Here is a 17093-nt window from a genome sequence, read left to right on the forward strand (position 1 = left end):
ATTTAAGAGTTCTTAAAATAGCAACCCCAAGCAATTTCTACACTGCTCAAGGTGTCAAATTTTCTGAATTGCTTCAGATGCACCATACTCGGTCTTTAATTCTTCACATCCAAATTCCGTTGAACAAACTTACAATCAAAACTAAGAAAAATGAAGAACGCTACCCTAACTTCCGTATTATACTTCTTGTACAGGGGTTGATGTTTTAGCATGCTTTCTCTTCACTTAAATCAGAATTCAAAATGCAAGATGACTTACAGGTAACGCAGTGATGATGAGTCCGATTGCGTTCATCCAAGCTGTGATATTGTCTCTGGGCACTAAAGGCTGACTGTAAGAAACGAAGGGGGAGACACATGACTCTTTTATTTAATATTTTGGCAAACGCACTTTAAAGGAATTGATACATTGAAATCAACTAAATATGGTTAGCTCAGTTGGTTAGCGCGTGATGCTGATAACGCTAAGGCTGCAGACTAGACAAGGGGTTCCTTCCAGCTCCCCAATTCTGTGATTTGGTTCCTGGGAATCTTTCCATTTTGACAGATAATAGACAATATTTTGCAATATGTTAACAGGCCCCTAACTTCACAACAGTGTCCCCCACCTCCACCTTTCAGAAAGTTTCACATACCTTTTCAGCACAACATTGAGGAGGGCATTGCCCACATCCTTTCCTGGCACAGTCAATGCCATGAGTTCGACACAGGTAACATGGAGAGCGTGGGCAGCTGGGTTGGGAAATTCATTGAACCTCCAGTCACAGTTTGGGAATGGGCTAGATGATTTGCCAGCCATCGGTGACAGCGATTAAGGTAAATGAACAGTTATAGAAACTAGGAAGCAGCCATTAGAACAAGAAGTTAGCATCCTATCAGGAGCATCACAGTTAGAGTATGATGCGTTGTACATTTTGTGTTTTTCACCAAATAATGCAATGCAGTGTATTAGAAATTCTGAGCCGGTTTCCCCAGTTCAAGGAACTAAAGGTGGTTTGTTAAGAAAATGACTGGTCCTGTGATCTTTTGGATTTACAAATTTTACTTAGGCTGAAATTCCAAGTGTGCTTATTTATTTAACAAAATTTATGTACTGCTTGGTTGTAAAGAAAACATTAAGTGGTTTACAAGAAATATTAAAATTGTCAATTGAGCAAAGGAAAATAAATAGAAAGAAACCAGTCTGGCTCAACTCAGTAGGGTTTACTTCTGGTGAACCTGCCAATGCTTAGGATGATAGCCACACATATTTAACACACGAAGAGTTAAAAACTTGCATGTTCTACTTATTTTCCAGTAGTAATTTGATAAAAATGTGTAAGTGGCCGAAGCACTAGAAAATGGCACCAGAGCATAGCCATTTACCAATTCATTATAATGAGAATAGTTCTTTGGATGCAGCCTGATATTTCACATTTTTTTCCTTTTTTATATAAAAAAAGGATATTGTCAACCAGTCTTGCAATCAATTTGCAATAATAAATATCTTCAGGAATCCACAGGTTATCTTCTCGTGCATTCATACCACATTTGAGGTAAGTATCACTTAAGCACCACCCTTGTGGCCGATTGTCTTTGAGGGAGCCGATGATGGCATGGACGAGCTTTCGTTTGAGGTTCATCCTCTCCCGGAGGTGCCCCTCATAGTAGTGAAGAGTGTTGTATAGGTAGGTCACTGGACGATCTGCCAAGAGGAGAAATGTGTTCACAAACTTAGACCCAAGTCTGTGTTTAATCCATGTTATAAAACTAAACCTTCATTCAGGCAATCCAAGTTCTGTTCCAATAAATCTGGGATTTGTACCAAATATAAATAATGCACTCTGATCATCTCTCTGTTTGGGGAAAATTTAGCCTGCAATTTTTGCTTCGCTCATTGCAGGAACTTCAAAGATTTCAACTTGTTTTGCCCACACACTTTCAAGAATATGTATACAACCGCAAGGACTAGCTTGCAGTTTTCATAATAATAGAAGCTGAGATTTGTAAGAAGCTAAATTGTGCAGCCAGCATCACAGAATGCATTTTTTTTGCACTCTCGCTGAATCGCTGTATGTACATGTAGCCATGCTTGTAGCTTTAAGAATCAAAGGCAGAAGTTCAAATGAGTAGTAGTACCTGTTGCCTCTTTAATTAACCCTAGATTGTGAAAAACCAGAGAAAATCTCAAGCTAGGCTCATGTTAGAAATAAATTTTGTGTGCTCATTCTCTTTATGGGATAATAAATCACATCTTTTAATGATAATCTCTGTGGTAACCCTAATACCCCTCTAAGTAGCAGCTCTGGCTAAAACATTTCTTCCCCAATTTTTCTAAAGTGTGCAGCATTGGCACTGGTAACTCAAATATTTCTCCAAACCCAGAGAATAATATTTGGGTGTTGGAATTGGAAAGAGCATGTAATAGTGACCAAAACGTGGAATAAGGTCATCCTAGAGGACAATTCTGCAAATACTTTACAGTGACAACAATGGATTAAAGGCCTTAAATTAGACAAACATCAACATACCGTATTTTTCGCACTATAGGACGCACTTTTCCCCCTCCAAAAATGAAGGGGAAATGTGTGTGCGTCCTATGGTGCGAATGCAGGCTTTTGCTGAAGCCTGGAGAGCGAGAGGGGTCCGTGCGCACCGACTCCTCTCGCTCTCCAGGCTTCAGGAAGCTATCCCAAGTCTTGCAAGCCCGGCGGGATGTCCCGCTTGCGGGCAGCAGCCTGCACCCAAAAGCTGGGGACAGCGGGGAGCTGCAGAGCCGCCACCCCGCTATTCCCCGACCTGATCTGGAGGCTGGCGGGGGGAGAAGCAAGCTTGCTTCTCCCCCCCCCCCAGCCCCACAAGCTCGTGGGATAGGGGGATGGCGAAGCGCCGCCATCCCGCTATTCCCCGACCTGATCGGGAGGCTGGGGGTGGGAGAAGCAAGCCTGCTTCTCCCCCCGCCAGCCCCACAAGCTCGGGGAATAGCGGGATGGCGAAGCGCCGCCATCCCGCTATTCCCCGACCTGATCTGGAGGCTGGGGGTGGGAGAAGCAAGCCTGCTTCTCCCCCCCCAGCCAGCCCCACAACCTCCAGATCAGGTCGGGGAATCGCGGGATGGCAGCGCTCCGCCATCCCGCCATTCCACGACCTGATCTGGAGGCTGGGGGTGGGAGAAGCAAGCCTGCTTCTCCCCCCCCCACCATCCCCACAACCTCCAGATCAGGTCGGGGAATAGCGGGATGGCGCAGCGCGCCCTTCCCGCTGTCCCCCAACTTGGTTAGAAGGCTGGCGGGGGGAGAAGCCTGCTCCTCCCCGTCGCCAGCCCCGCAAACTCGGGGGACAGCGGGAGAGGCGCAGCGCGCCATTCCCGCTGTCCCCCGACTTGGTTTGGAGGCTGGCGGAAGGCTTCCTCCTTCCCCAGCCCCGCAAGCTCCCAGAGCGATGCCAAAGCTGGGTCCCGTTCTGGGGGAGGGGGAAGCTCGGGCTTCCCCGCCCCAGCCCCGTGCCTGGCGGGGGGGGGGGATAAATTTTTTCCCCTTTATTTCCCCCCCCAAATCTAGGTGCGTCCAATAGTCCGAAAAATACGGTACATTAATCACATTGGAAAGAATTGCTAGTCTCTGGCTTTTCCAGATTACTATAACAGGATATGCTCATCATCAGTGACAATAAAGAACAGTCTCAAAATATGCTTCATAGTGATTTGAGCAAGATTCTAAGCAGGAGTGTTTAAATGCTTATATGGTAATGTATGAGGTTTCCTAAAGCAATCTATATAGCAACAAGCACACCAAAAAAGGGGAAATCTGGTAGTGTCAAAATCTGAAAAATTCTGTTCATTTCCCATGCCCCTTTAGTTCATAAAATGCTAAAAAAACCCAACGAGGCAAAAAAACCAAACAGTTTCACATGCAGAGTAAATACAAATGCCAACATAATCTATTTTGCATTTATCTCATATTTAAGCTGTTTGATCACATAATTTGGATTTATTTTTAAGCCACGAGGGATTAATACCTTTTTCTTAATCCTTGTTCTCAAAAAGGGAGGGAAATTATGTGTGGCTGTTATTAGCGGTCTACTCAGCATGGTGACTATTACAATTCATGTTGTCCCTCATTACTGAACTACTAATCTTTATGGCTTCTCCTCAGCTTTTGAAGTAATTGGAAACATCAACAATCCAGTCTCATACTTCTCTCCCCAGCTATTTCAAAAGACGACCGCCCCAATTAGCTCTTTCCTGCAACCTCATGAGCTTTGATGCATGCATGGCGTTTGACTACATACAAAGGCTTCCACTTTGCTTCAACATGCTTGCTGGGGCTGGGAGCGGGGGGCGGGGGCGACTCAGCATACATACATCTGCTTTGTAACATGCAGAATTTTTCCAACACTAAACATCAACACGGACAGAACTTGACATCTGCACATATGTGCCTGCAGTTTTGGCTCAGCCAAACATGGATGCTATCATACCAGGTCGGCTGTCATTTTTGAAACGTATATTGACACAGACTTTTGAAGAGGCCTGCAGTTTCCATAGTCTTCCTAGGAGCATGGGTCCCCCCGCCACCAGCATGGGTCCCCCCGCCACCAGCAAGTCTGACGAAGCCATATGCAATTACTCCTTTACTATGCTGGTGAGACAAGCAAAATTAGCACAGCTGGAACAAGACTCAGACAGAAACAACACTTCATTGGTGATATTGTTTATCATCCACTCAGTTTACAAAGTAATTCAGGTATTTACAGAAAAAGGGGGTGGGGGAGAAACTTACCATGGAATTTGTATAAGCCTCCTAGATGATCTAGTAAAGTCTCCAGTGATTTGGACACCGGAAGGAGTTCCAGAAATCTGTGAATCACAATGTCAAATACTGGCAGGAAACGGAGACACACGTTTCCAAAGTATATCGGCAAGTACTGGGGCTGGATTTGTACTGGAGGGTTGACTTGCTCTGCTAACCCTTCAAAATATAACTTTTCAGGATACCTCTGTGGAGGGAAAAGTTTTTAAAATATTAATTTATCTGCCTTGCTTTGGTAATATTCTCTAAATGTTCTGAATGCAGATCCCCCCCCCCCGCTACAATCCTGTTGTGCACTTGAAAAGCAATGGTGCTTTACATTCATATCTCACTGCAAAATCTCTAGCACAAACTGAGCTCTGTAATTAGAAACACATACAGGCAGCAAATCATTGAAGGGCTTTTAAAGATTTCTAACCTTAGGTGGGGTGCTGCTGCTAAGAAAATGAATAGGCATGTTTTTGCCACTGGGGAAGTGGGTTTTGAAGCAGTGAGATGAAAGCAGGTAAGCCTTAGGGTGATTTCAGCCTCAAAGCCCACATCTCAGGCAGTTCACTGTGGCTGGGTATATCTACACATGCAGGAAACAAAAGTCCTGATGTGTTCTAGGTGGTAAGGCTTGGCCTAGCATCCTCAACTCCCCTAATATTCCCCAGCATCAAAGTGGTTTTGTGTGTGCCTTTGCCTGTAAGATCTGCCTGTTATCGAACTATACTCCCAGTTCAAATGTGAAATACTGCCAGCCTTTCTCAGACATAAGAAAACTAATCTTGGTATTAAGCAAATTGCAGTTGTTAGCATTTCTCCAGCGGTGAAGTCAAACTGCTGCATTAGCAGCACTGAAGTGACCTCCAGCCTGGGCAGTGTGCATGGAGGTCCGAGGCTAATGTGGACCAAAGGAAAACAGCAATACGTTTGGTACCAGCTTGGCTGCAGGAGTTGCCATAAGGAGGGACTCCCCTCTGGATCTGTGTATGATTTGCTCCTTAACCCTTTCTTCTCTCAAAGGTATCTTGCAAAGCAGAAGATGTTTAGAATCAGAGTTTCCTTCTCCTAGATGGGCTACCTTTCCAGGTTGATGAGCCCCATCTGCCCCTCACTCCCCTCTACAGCATGTGCAGAAACCACCTTCTCAACCATTAGGCTCCTGTTAGTCCCGTCCGCTCAATCCGTTGGAGCCTGTCTTTGTCCCTAAAGCACCCAGAGTTTGAGAGCCATCAGCTACCCTCACCTGGTATAACCAGCCAGTCTAAGCCATTCCCTGGGTGTGGTTGCTGTTGCATGTTGACAGCTTTTAGCAGCCCTAGGTGAGTGCTGAGCGCAGGGTGGGGACCAAAGGTGGACAAACTACCTCAGAAGTAGCATGACATGTCCCCCACCAGAGGCACTACCCCCTCCCCTAGGAACCCCATACACCCCTAGCAATTTGCAGTAATAAACAAATAAATTCCTTGAGAAACAAGGTGTAAAGTTAGAAACAATATTCTAACTTTACGTATTTCACCACTAAGTAAAGTAACCGAAAGTACCTTGTGGTAGGACATGTGTTTCGTATGCCAGTCATTCTGCAGCCAATGCTCTGGGGAGTTGTCTTTCACAAATTCACTCACTCGGTTTCGGAAATCATTAGGTTTAAGTAAGAGCAACTGAATGATGAAGTAGCACACTTGGGCTTCGTTGCCCTCATGACTGCGCATTGCCTGAAATGGAGAGGATAAAAAGCATCTAAGAGGACAGAAAAATACTACAAATTAAACATTTGTGGCTCACGGAGGGAAATAAATAAATTTGTGAGTCAAATCTGTAGCACATGAGCCCGAGATGTTTGGAGAGAGCCACACTGTGCATAGGCGTTTCTATGCTAATGCTAGACGCCTCCATGCCAAGATGAGCAAGTTGGAATGGTTGGTTTTAAAGGAGTGCATGGATATCTATTTATCTCACACAATTTGTGCATTGTTTGACTGTTAAAAACCTCTAAGCAGTTTACAAAAATATAAAATGAAACTTTGAAACTATCAATAAAAACAGTTAAAAACAGATATTTAACAATATTCAGAAGATGATTAAAATCAGCACTAGCTAAAAAGAAAACACATGTAAGATATATAGTGGGCATGGCAGAGACGACCAAAGAGACAATTGTATCTTCTTTGCATCTGTCGTCACTGTGGAAAATGTGGGGTTGATCCTTGTGCCTGAATGTACTTTCTCAGTGTGTCTGAGGAGCTGAGGGAAACAGTTGTAAAAATATGAACAAATCACTGGGTCCAGGTAGCATCCACTAGACTACTTAAAGAACTCAAATGTGAAATTACTAATTTTCTAACAAAAAATGCAACTTGCCACTACAATCAGCTTTTTAAATTGTTCATAAATGACCTAGTTAGGAGTGAGCAGTGAGGTGCTATGTATCATAATCGTTCAGCGTGGTAAAAACAAAAAGGAATTGTGAGGAACTCCCCAGAATCTCACTAACTTAGGACTATTAGTTTTATGGTCGTCATACAAGAGGTATCCTCTGCTGTGGCGTTACTTACCAAACATAAAATCAACCGGTCCAGTGTCACAATGTTGTATTTCCACACCATGTCATTGAGAATCTCAATACACTTATTGAGCTGCTGGCCCCCAGCTGATGTGGAAAATTCATAGACCAAGAAATCCGCAAATGTCCTTACATGAGCCACCAGAGCTCTGGCTCCGATTCGTTCCAATACCCTAACAAACAGGATAGAAAAATGCAATGGTGGCAGATGCAGAATTAATTTAACAACGTGGACTGCTAAATATAGATACTCTACCTAAGGCTGCCATTATCAACCAACCAACTTCTAGAGAGCTACTATTTTTAGAACATTTACTCTCAAAATGCATGAAGTAGGGCAGAACTGATAAAAACCTGCACTAAAAATAGAGTGGTGATTCTAGCCCCTTCTGTCCTAAAACAGATTTCCTCTGGAGTTAGTAGATAGGTCTGCAGCAGCCCACTTTGTATTGATTTGCACTGATAATGAATTTGGTCTTTCAGGATACGCCTAGCAGACTATTAACATTATACATAATGAATGCCATGGGGATGAACCATTTAACCCTGGGCAGCTGCAGAAACCCCCATCTTTGGCAAATATGTTATGTTTCCTTTTACTAGTGTGCTAACTGAAATGTACCTCTGCTTAGAATGTTCTGCACAAATCTACTATGCCAGAAACAATCCATCTTGAAATAACTAACCTGTAACCAATTTGGTTAATGTGATCAGTCTCCAGAAGCATCTTCCAGAGGAGACAAAGGAAGAGGGGTGGGGAGCCCTGCATGGAGAAGTGGGTGATGATGTCATTCTCATTGATCATGGACTTCCATTTTCGGTACTCCTCTTCCACGTTTTTCTTCAGGTTAAAGCGGCTCTCTTGCGGTACATTATTTTGTTTGAAGAATGCCTGTAATAAAGTGAATTGTTATCCGTTGTCAGATCTGAAAATGCCTATTTCATCTGAAATTAAGCAAACTACTGTGAGTCATTCTGCTTCTATAATAGAGACATTCAGAAGAGGGATCTTAAAAACTTGGAGGAAGAAATCTTCTACCTGAAGATGGGACTTAATTTTGGGACTCCAGCCACTTCCTAATGCCACCCAAGTTGACCCCTCTTGATTTCCCCCTAAATCTCCAGCATTGCCAATATAAAGACTGCCACTTTTCTGGCTTTCTTTCTCACAAGGGAGCCATGTGTTCCAATTTGTGCCAGAGACAGGCCTGAGTAACTGATAAAATATTTTTAGAATATCGGGTTGTGGAGGGAACAATTATCTCAGAAACCTTGCATCCTGTAATCATTTTGCAACTAGCAAACACTAATCCAGTTATGTCTGATGCCTCCCACATCTCATCTCAAGTCTCTGGCAATGTGTGGACTGCAGGGGTCCTACACCATGCCCACCTTTTTCACTCCTCCAACCCCTTTCACTAACTATTCAGTATGAAGGCGACTTCTGGAGAGTTTGAAGCTCACTGTTTCGTGATGGAGGAACTGGACATGGCTAGGCCGAATCCTTTCTCCCCCCCCCCCAAACACCCGTGGCTCAACTTTAATAGGTGGATGATGCCGTCCACCCGTCACTCACCTGATGCCATTATGACCTCAGAACTGGAAAGGGGCTCGCTTTCAAAGGGAACAGCTCTTGAATACAAATGGCATGCAAACTTACTTCAAAAGGGATGGCTCTCAGTGCCTAAACTAGGGAATCCCAGATGGGGAACTACTTTGTATAGCCAATCCTAGTGGGGTTTCCTATTAGTGAGAGGGAGCCCTGCAGAAGGCAGTTTAAGGTCCTGACTGTTTCTTTGCATCCATGTCTTTACCTGCCTATACCTGACACCACGTAGGATGTCCAGTGTGGGGCAGGTGGGTGTGGTCTGGGGAAACAGCCTTGCAGGCCAAATCAGGACTCCTAACCAGGCCTAATAATGAGGCCCACAGGGTGGAGGTTCCTCACCACTGCTTTAGCTGGTCCCAAGAAAGGTATTAGGCTCCTGTGACGTCTGGTTTCTTTTTCTGATTTCTTAACGCCTTCTTAGAAACACAGTGCTTTCTCTATACAGATGAAGGCAGCAGCAATTCAAAGTTCATACTCATTTCACCAGACGAGGCTAAAAGCAAAAATGACCTGCCACACATTTTGTTATGTGACTTCTGCAAAAATCCCTAATAAGGGGTACATTTTGTTGGTAGTGCTTTCTTCTTTAAACCTTTAAACCCTTTAAAATCTTTAAATCTCATCCTCCAAAATACACAAAAAACACTGTTGGGAAGCTTCCTTCACGTAGTTTTACTGTAAGGTGACTTTTAAAAAGTAAGAGAAACAGTATGTTCTTCCATCCTAACTTGCGCAAAGGTGAAGACATACTTGCATAACTGGTTCTGTTTTTTTAAATTACCTGAAGTGGAGCCGGAAAACAGCTCAAGGTGTGTGAAGCCCAGTTATGGGGAGTAAAGCTCATGATGGTCTGCAGTATATCCTTGCACCAAGTGCCCTGAATAGAATCCGACCCTGTGAAAAAATCTAAGACAGACATCTAAATGTAATTACTTACTTAAATAGCTAAAACAAATACAGTGGATTGATCAATAGTCATCTTTATTCCCCACAAATGCTGTATGCATTATTACTGGTTTCCTTTTCCAGATTTAAGGGACGCGGGTGGCGCTGTGGGTTAAACCACAGAGCCTAGGACTTGCCGATCAGAACGTCGGCGGTTCGAATCCCTGCGACGGGGTGAGCTCCCGTTGTTCGGTCCCAGCTTCTGCCAACCTAGCAGTTCGAAAGCACAAAGTGCAAGTAGGTAAACAGGTACCGCTCCAGCAGGAAGGTAAACGGCATTTCCGTGTGCTGCTCTGGTTTGCCAGAAGCGGCTTAGTCATGCTGGCCACATGACCCGGAAGCTGTCTGTGGACAAACGCCGGCTCCCTCGGCCAATAAAGCGAGATGAGCGCCGCAACCCCAGAGTCGGTCACGAATGGACCTAATGGTCAGGGGTCCCTTTACCTTTACATTTCCAGATTTAATTATTCATTCTGCCTAGACTCTCTTTTAGATTAACCAGAGTTTAGCGTTATATTTCAATCCTAAACTGTGGTTAATCTTAGCTATGGTCAGAGAAAACAAGTCAGCTTCATAAACTATAGTTTGAAGGTGGCTTATTTTATATAACTATAGTTTGTCCAGGTTAAGAGATCATAGCAAGCTGTGATTAGTTTAAAGTGGATCTGAAAGCTTCTAAACCTATTGTGACTATGATGGAAGAGGGGGTACCGCATTTTTCGCTTGAAAAGACACACATTTTTCCTCCTAAAAAGGTGAAATGTCTGTGCGTCTTATTGAGCGAATGTGTGGTCCCTGGAGCCGACTGGCCCGAGTGCAGGAGCGAAAATCAATCGCGTGTCATGGAGGAGGGAAGGCTGCAGAGAGGAGGCTGCTGGGGTTCCTGTATCGGGCATATTTTTGTGTGTGTGTGTAGGCGTGTGAGTCGTGTTGCTGGACGGGAGAGCGCGTGGTTAAAGGGGGTGTTTGAGTGTCCTTGTGTGTGGAGCCTCTCAATCTGTACGGCATCCCAAGGCTACCGTCTGTTCATCAGCCCTGATCCCCTTGCCTAATTATTGTGGCACCTTCCTAAGGATTCAATTGCGACTCCTATTTTGTTTTGCGCTCCCCGCTGTGTATGGTTTTAACTGGGTGATTAAAGTCAGCCGCTACTCTCCTCTTTTTGTTCTTGTCCCTTTCTGGCAGGGAGCGCACAGTCACAGTGAATTCCTTTCCTGCCTTCTGCCTCAGGGTCTTACTGCCCACCCTCTTCTGTTTTCGGTTGCTGTGTTTGCTCGGATCGGGCCAGCAATGGCCCATTCCTCTTGCTCAGCGTGTCTGCTTGCTGCAAGGTGATGTGGCTAGGAAGGAATTAGCAGGCAGACACGATCCTTTCCCCTTCCGTTGCTCAGCGCAGGCTACGGCAGCGTCACCTTGCAGCAAGCAGACATGCTAAGCAAGGAGGCTGGTAGCAAACGCAACCAAGAGCAGGGAAATCCCCTGCCCTCCTGGCAAGCAGAGGGGAAAGGATTGCATCCTTCCTGCTAATTCCTTCCTAGTCACACTGCGCGCAGGCTCCAGCCCACCCGGCTCAGGTTCCGTCAGCTAGGAGCACAACCGACAGCCACAACCTCCTCCTCTCCGTGCTCCGGTGCTGCTGCTGCATCCAGGGAAGCATTCTAGGGACACGCAGGCAGCCGTAAAACATGCAGGTGGGAGAGGGGGGGGGGCTGGCTTGGGTGGGGGAAAAACTTTTGCCTTCCTTTCCTCCCTCCCGTTAAACCCCTCTCCTGCATTGTTAGCCAGCTGCTTCTCCGCACACCCCTCTCGTGCTCCTTGTCCCTTCTGTGTTTTTCCTTCCCTCCCCACTTAAAACGTGGTTACAAAGAACGGATCCACATGGATCTTCAGGATTTTTGCATTGGGTCACCCCAAATTCACCATCAGATCACATAGCATGTCCATGGCTACAGCCTGCACCAAAAAAATCACGCACCCATTGTGGCCTGGGGCCACAATGGTGCAAAAACGTGGTTACAAAGCACGGGTACACATGGATTCTCAGGATTTTTGCATTGGGCTACCCCAAACTCACATGTCTGTGGCCACAGCATGAAGCACAAAAATGATACATCCACTGTTTCATTCAGAATATTTTTTTTCTTGTTTTCCTCCTCTAAAAACTATGTGCGTATTATGGTCAGGTGCGTGTTATACAGCGAAAAATACGGTAATATGTGTGCCTGAGGCTAGATGTGGCTTCATAACAGTTCACTCCTTCAAGCATTGTAACAATAAAGTGAAAGCATAAAGAATTCAAGACTTGTAAAAAAAATTGTTAGCGCACAGTACTGTATTAATGCTCACATCTTGTGCTTTCCTTTGATATATTCAAAACCATCTGTAAAACTGAGAGAAAATGACTTACCTGTGACATGCGTTGCTCTTGCAAGAGTCAAAATAAGTGCTCTGTTAAGTTCCTCCGATTCTGCTGAAAGGACTGTCTTCGGTTCATTAAGGAAGCGGGTGAATTGTGGCTGGACCTCAGAGCTACCCAAAGCAGTAATCAGTCGTAGAGCAGTGCTTTCAACACTATAAGGAGAATATGTTAGCTATGTTTTCAGGGAGAAACAGGGTTGTTAATGATAATTGCAGGAAATCAAAGCAGGAAACATCTTGCTTCAAGCATTATTACAGGAAGCATGGCAAGATTCATTTGACTTCATAATCACAAGATTTCAGTTTTCCACTTTACACGAGTTCGCCCTGAATTAACTAGCCATATTTCCATGAATACATATTGGCCTGGTTTGCATGACTCGGTAAGCGTACCATGACTGCGCACACTTGTGGGCTCCCAAAGGAGCTAGCAGCAGCACTTCTCCTCTCTAATCTTGCTTATTCTAGCTCTGCACTGAGCTAAGCCAACCTTTTAGCTTAGTGTGTTGCCTGAACCTGGGCACATGGTTCACCTTTCTCTTCTCTGTGGCCAATGTTGGTTCTGTAGTGTTCGAATCATCTTTTGGCCGAGAAACATTTTTGACCCAATCCCTCTTCCATGGTTTTCTGCTCTGTGTGATGCTTCCAAAGCAGAAATAGATTTACAGTAGCAACACTTACCACAGATGAAGCTGGTTCTGATTAGTCTGTGCCACAGCGGCCAAGGAATGAAGGTTACTGAGCAGTTGAACTCTGTAATGAGGTTGGATATGGTGCATGCGATAGCTGAACATCTCCAGGAGAGTATGCAAGATTCCCCAAGCGTGAGACTTAAAAACAGTGGGTAGCAGTTGGCCTGAAAAGAAAAATATGAAATCAACTATTTTTTCAGTGAAACATTCAGAGGAATATATTTTTCTTACAGGCACAAATAGAATCAGGCAAGTTCAGGCATGTTTCTTTTTCCCTTTTCCTTTTTTTTTTAGCCCTACGGCATTGACAATATATACCATATAGTTAGATCTTAGCAACATTCAGGTAGAATAGGTATACACTATTATGCAATTACGCAGAATACTACATTATTCATTTATATAATGGCTGCCTGAACAGGAGCTTAAAGCAGGAGTCCCTATTATTCAATGCTCGTCATCTCTTCTTTAAAGAAGATATTACATGCACAGAGTAATACAAATGATGTAGACAATTTTGTTGAAATATGGCATCCTTTTATAAAATACTTCACTGATAACCCTGAAAACACAGATTGGACTTGGGCAAACCCAGCAGGGTTAACTGTGAGGTTAAAGCCTGCATGTTATTTGGGTTCCTTGGAAGAAGTGTAGGATAAATATGTTAATAAAAGCAAGAATAAAAATAACAAGATAAATTTCCTTCAGTATGCATAGTGCTGAGCTGGTTCGTTCTCAGTTCAAATCCTAGCTTATCAACAAACTAACTGGGTGGTGCCAAGCAAGCCATTCCCTTTTTATCCTGAGTCCCCTATCAGTAATTAAGGATAATACTATTGTTTCTGTCTTACACATATCATAAGAATGGTTGAGATGAAAGTACTTTGGCTATTCAGGAAAGTACTATATGTATTATTATAATATGCATGCTATTTATTTCTTCTTGATCTCAGATTTTTCTTTGTGATGGTATCACGTATTAGAAAATAATTTAAAGTTATCATGCCAGATAGAGAATGCCTGCAAAATAACTTAACATATATCTAAACGAAAGTTATAATAACTGGATCTTGGTCCTGAACCAGATTGCATAGATGTATCAATTTACATTATGCAGGGCCCAAAAGTGTAACCACTTTGGAGTATGCACAGGGCAGCCCAAGCCAGGGATGTTTATGTATATTGATTTGGCAGCAGAGGCCCAAATTTCAACCATATCTGTTGACATTTTTAAAAATCAATCAAAAAAGATTTCTTACTTATAAAACCTTTGATGCCTAGGGATTCTATTTCCATATAAACCAGCAAGCGACTATATGTTTCCACAAGCGCTGGAGCCAAGGCTAAGCTAGATTTCGCATGGGCCAGTTTGATCACTCTGGTAGCTATGCTGTGAATGAGGCTGGGGAGAAAAAGAAACCATGTTATTTTCAAAGCCATTTGGTTGAAGTTAGTTTTCTGAGAATACAGATCTTCTGCACTGCAATACACACACTTGACTCTTCTGTAACTTTCAGATACTGAGCATACTCTACCTCATCTTGGCATGAACCGTCAGCGAATCCAAGAGGTTCATTGGCAAAGGTGTGATGGATCCTGAAGCCATACAATTGGTTCCTGGGAGAGGTATTCTCATGTTGCCATTTCCGTAAATAGTTTCCACTAGAACACCCATAGGCAACGTGAAGCATTCTGAATTGGTGGAATAAGCATTGCACAACAGGGCAATCTTGTAGTCATTCATCTGCAAACTTTTATTTCTTAGACTCTGTTGCAGGAATCTGCGAGGAAGTTCAATGAAAGGGAAAAGAGTGACTGTCCCAGAAATGCCTGAGCAACGGAAGTTTGCATCTGATGGTAGAGTTGCATCCTAAATCTAAAAAACAACAACCTATCAATCTCATTCTAGGTATTACAGAGGAAATCTATATCTCTGCTGCGTAAAGCCTTTTCTTTTCCACCAGGTCTTTGATTATGGGAATGCCAATTGTTTCTGCATTTTAACATGCTGTGAAGTGCCTAGACAACCCAGTTGGATAAGCAGCATAAGCTAATTAATAACTCAAAGCCCCTTCCTATTTTCCTGTTGAGTTTTACCACTTCTCTGGTGATGCTTCTGTTCACTTGTTACTTTTTGCTGCAGTGGTTTCTTTTATCATAATTAAACTGCCTTCCACGGTGTGTTTTTAATGGCTTTTAATGCCTGAGGTGTGTTTTTATGGGAAAGAAGTACAGAAATTCTGCACACGACTATAATAAACAAAACATTCATCTTTTATCGCCCTTGCCTCTCTCCATTCTCTGTTGTGTTCGTTACCCTTCTCTATTCCTTACCCTGTCAACTTTTAAATATTAAGCTCCTTCAGGAAGACACCTAGGTAACTTCGCAAAATGGCAATTGTGTGAATGCCGCTGCATAAGTGAACAATAAGGAAGCCAAGTGAGCAAGGTAACATGAAGCAGAGCTGGAGTAAGATTTGAGAGGATACAAGTTATCAGGAAAAGAGAGACTCTGGGTCTAAGACGTCCCAGTACATTTCTGAGCACAATTCAAAGTGTTGGTGCTGACCTCTAAAGCCCTAAATGGCCTTGGCCCTGTATACCTGAAGGAGCATCTCCATCAACATTGTTCAGCCTGGACACTGAGGTCTGCCTTCTGCTGGTTCCTTCACTGTGAAAAGTGAGGTGGCAGAGGGCCTTCTCGGTTGTGGCATATGCCCTGTGGAACGCCCTCCCATCAGATGTCAAAGAAATAAACAACTATCTGACTTTAAGAAGACATCTGAATGCAGCCCTGTACAGGGATTTTTTTAAAGTTTGATGTTTTGCTGTGTTTTTATTATTCTGCTGGGGGCCGCCCAGAGTGGCTGGGGCAACTCAGTCAGATGGGCAGCATACTAATACTAAAATACTACTAACGATGATGATGATGATGATAATGCAGTAGCTACAGCAAAGGTGTGGCAAGCACACTTGACCAGGGATCACACAACATGAGATACTATTTGTTAACTGTCAGCTATAAGAGTCTGCTATACAATTGAAAAGAGGTATTATATAGAAAGCAATTACTCATGGTGAAGCTTGAGAGAATGAGGAATTGGAATTTGTAGCTTAGAGTTGTCACTGTGAGCCTTCCTGTTCAGATGTATCCAGATGCAGGTCATTGCAAAAGCGTGTGTTGATTGGGGCTTGTTGATATCAGGTACAGGAATACACTGAGGAAAGAAGAAACAGGAAGTTAAATTCTACTGGCTGTCATACAACTTAAGGCATTTAGACTTGGTGAATCCCAGTTTGACTCTTAGGAGTCTTCACATCAATAAAGGAATTCTCTTGTAAATCAGTAGATAAATACCCCAAAACTGAAACCACTTTCTCTAACGCACTACAGTTCAAAGAACTGAAATGTTGCATGTAGATTGGCATAAAACCAAGGAACAGGACTGGCATATCTTACATTAAAAGCAACAATGAGAATTCACATGCAAACACAGAAATAAAAGCACACGTCCTGGCTTGCAGCGGGGGCGGGTCGGGGCTGGTGGTGGGGGGAATGGGGATTAACATTGTCAAAGAATTTCTCTTCTGTGTAAGCTATTCACATCCTAGCTAGGCTGCAGATTTTTTTTTATAGGCTGGCAATTATCCAAAACATTTTTATCTCACCTTTGCTCAAAAACTTCAATGAGCCTTAACGATAAAACCAAAGAATAATGATATGTAAAAAAAACAACCCAACACACACACACCAAAAAAAGAAAAGCAGCAGAGCAAATCATACAGTTCAAAACACCCAATTAAAAGAGTTTCCAGCAGAGTTAATACATAAAAATTCAATGGGCTTCCTAAAAAGGAAGGTCTTTATATGGCAAAAAGCAGCTAATGAGGGGCAAATCACAGCTATGGAGAAGGCTTATTTCCCAACCAGATATATTTTTTTTGGTGGGGGTGGGGGTAAACATGCAGGAAGGACACCAATACTGAGCTGAGCAAGATGCCAGGGTAGTAAAGGAGAAGGCAGTTCTTTAGGTCAGAACTTTCCAAATTGTGTGTCGCGACATGTTAGTCTATCAGTTGCAGTGTGCAGGT

The 17093-nt window shown here is 43.5% G+C and overlaps 1 protein-coding gene across 2 annotated transcripts in view; it reads right to left on the reverse strand.

Moving 5' to 3' along the window:
* The window catches only part of MED23 (mediator complex subunit 23), a 47055-nt gene that overhangs the window by 5520 nt on the left and 24442 nt on the right, over positions 1-17093 (reverse strand). For both annotated transcript variants that reach the window (XM_081187617.1, XM_081187616.1), the window contains 13 exons: positions 16074-16219; positions 14537-14782; positions 14261-14403; positions 12991-13165; positions 12299-12462; positions 9728-9852; positions 8024-8229; positions 7330-7510; positions 6319-6489; positions 4760-4976; positions 1447-1683; positions 635-800; positions 259-331 (listed from right to left, as the gene is read on the reverse strand). In XM_081187617.1, coding sequence (XP_081043743.1) covers positions 259-331; positions 635-800; positions 1447-1683; positions 4760-4976; positions 6319-6489; positions 7330-7510; positions 8024-8229; positions 9728-9852; positions 12299-12462; positions 12991-13165; positions 14261-14403; positions 14537-14782; positions 16074-16219 — 2250 coding nt within the window. The remainder of the gene's footprint in view (positions 1-258; positions 332-634; positions 801-1446; positions 1684-4759; positions 4977-6318; positions 6490-7329; positions 7511-8023; positions 8230-9727; positions 9853-12298; positions 12463-12990; positions 13166-14260; positions 14404-14536; positions 14783-16073; positions 16220-17093) is intronic.

Source organism: Podarcis bocagei (assembly GCF_964188305.1).
Source record: "Podarcis bocagei genome assembly, chromosome: 3".
NCBI lineage: Eukaryota > Metazoa > Chordata > Lepidosauria > Squamata > Lacertidae > Podarcis > Podarcis bocagei.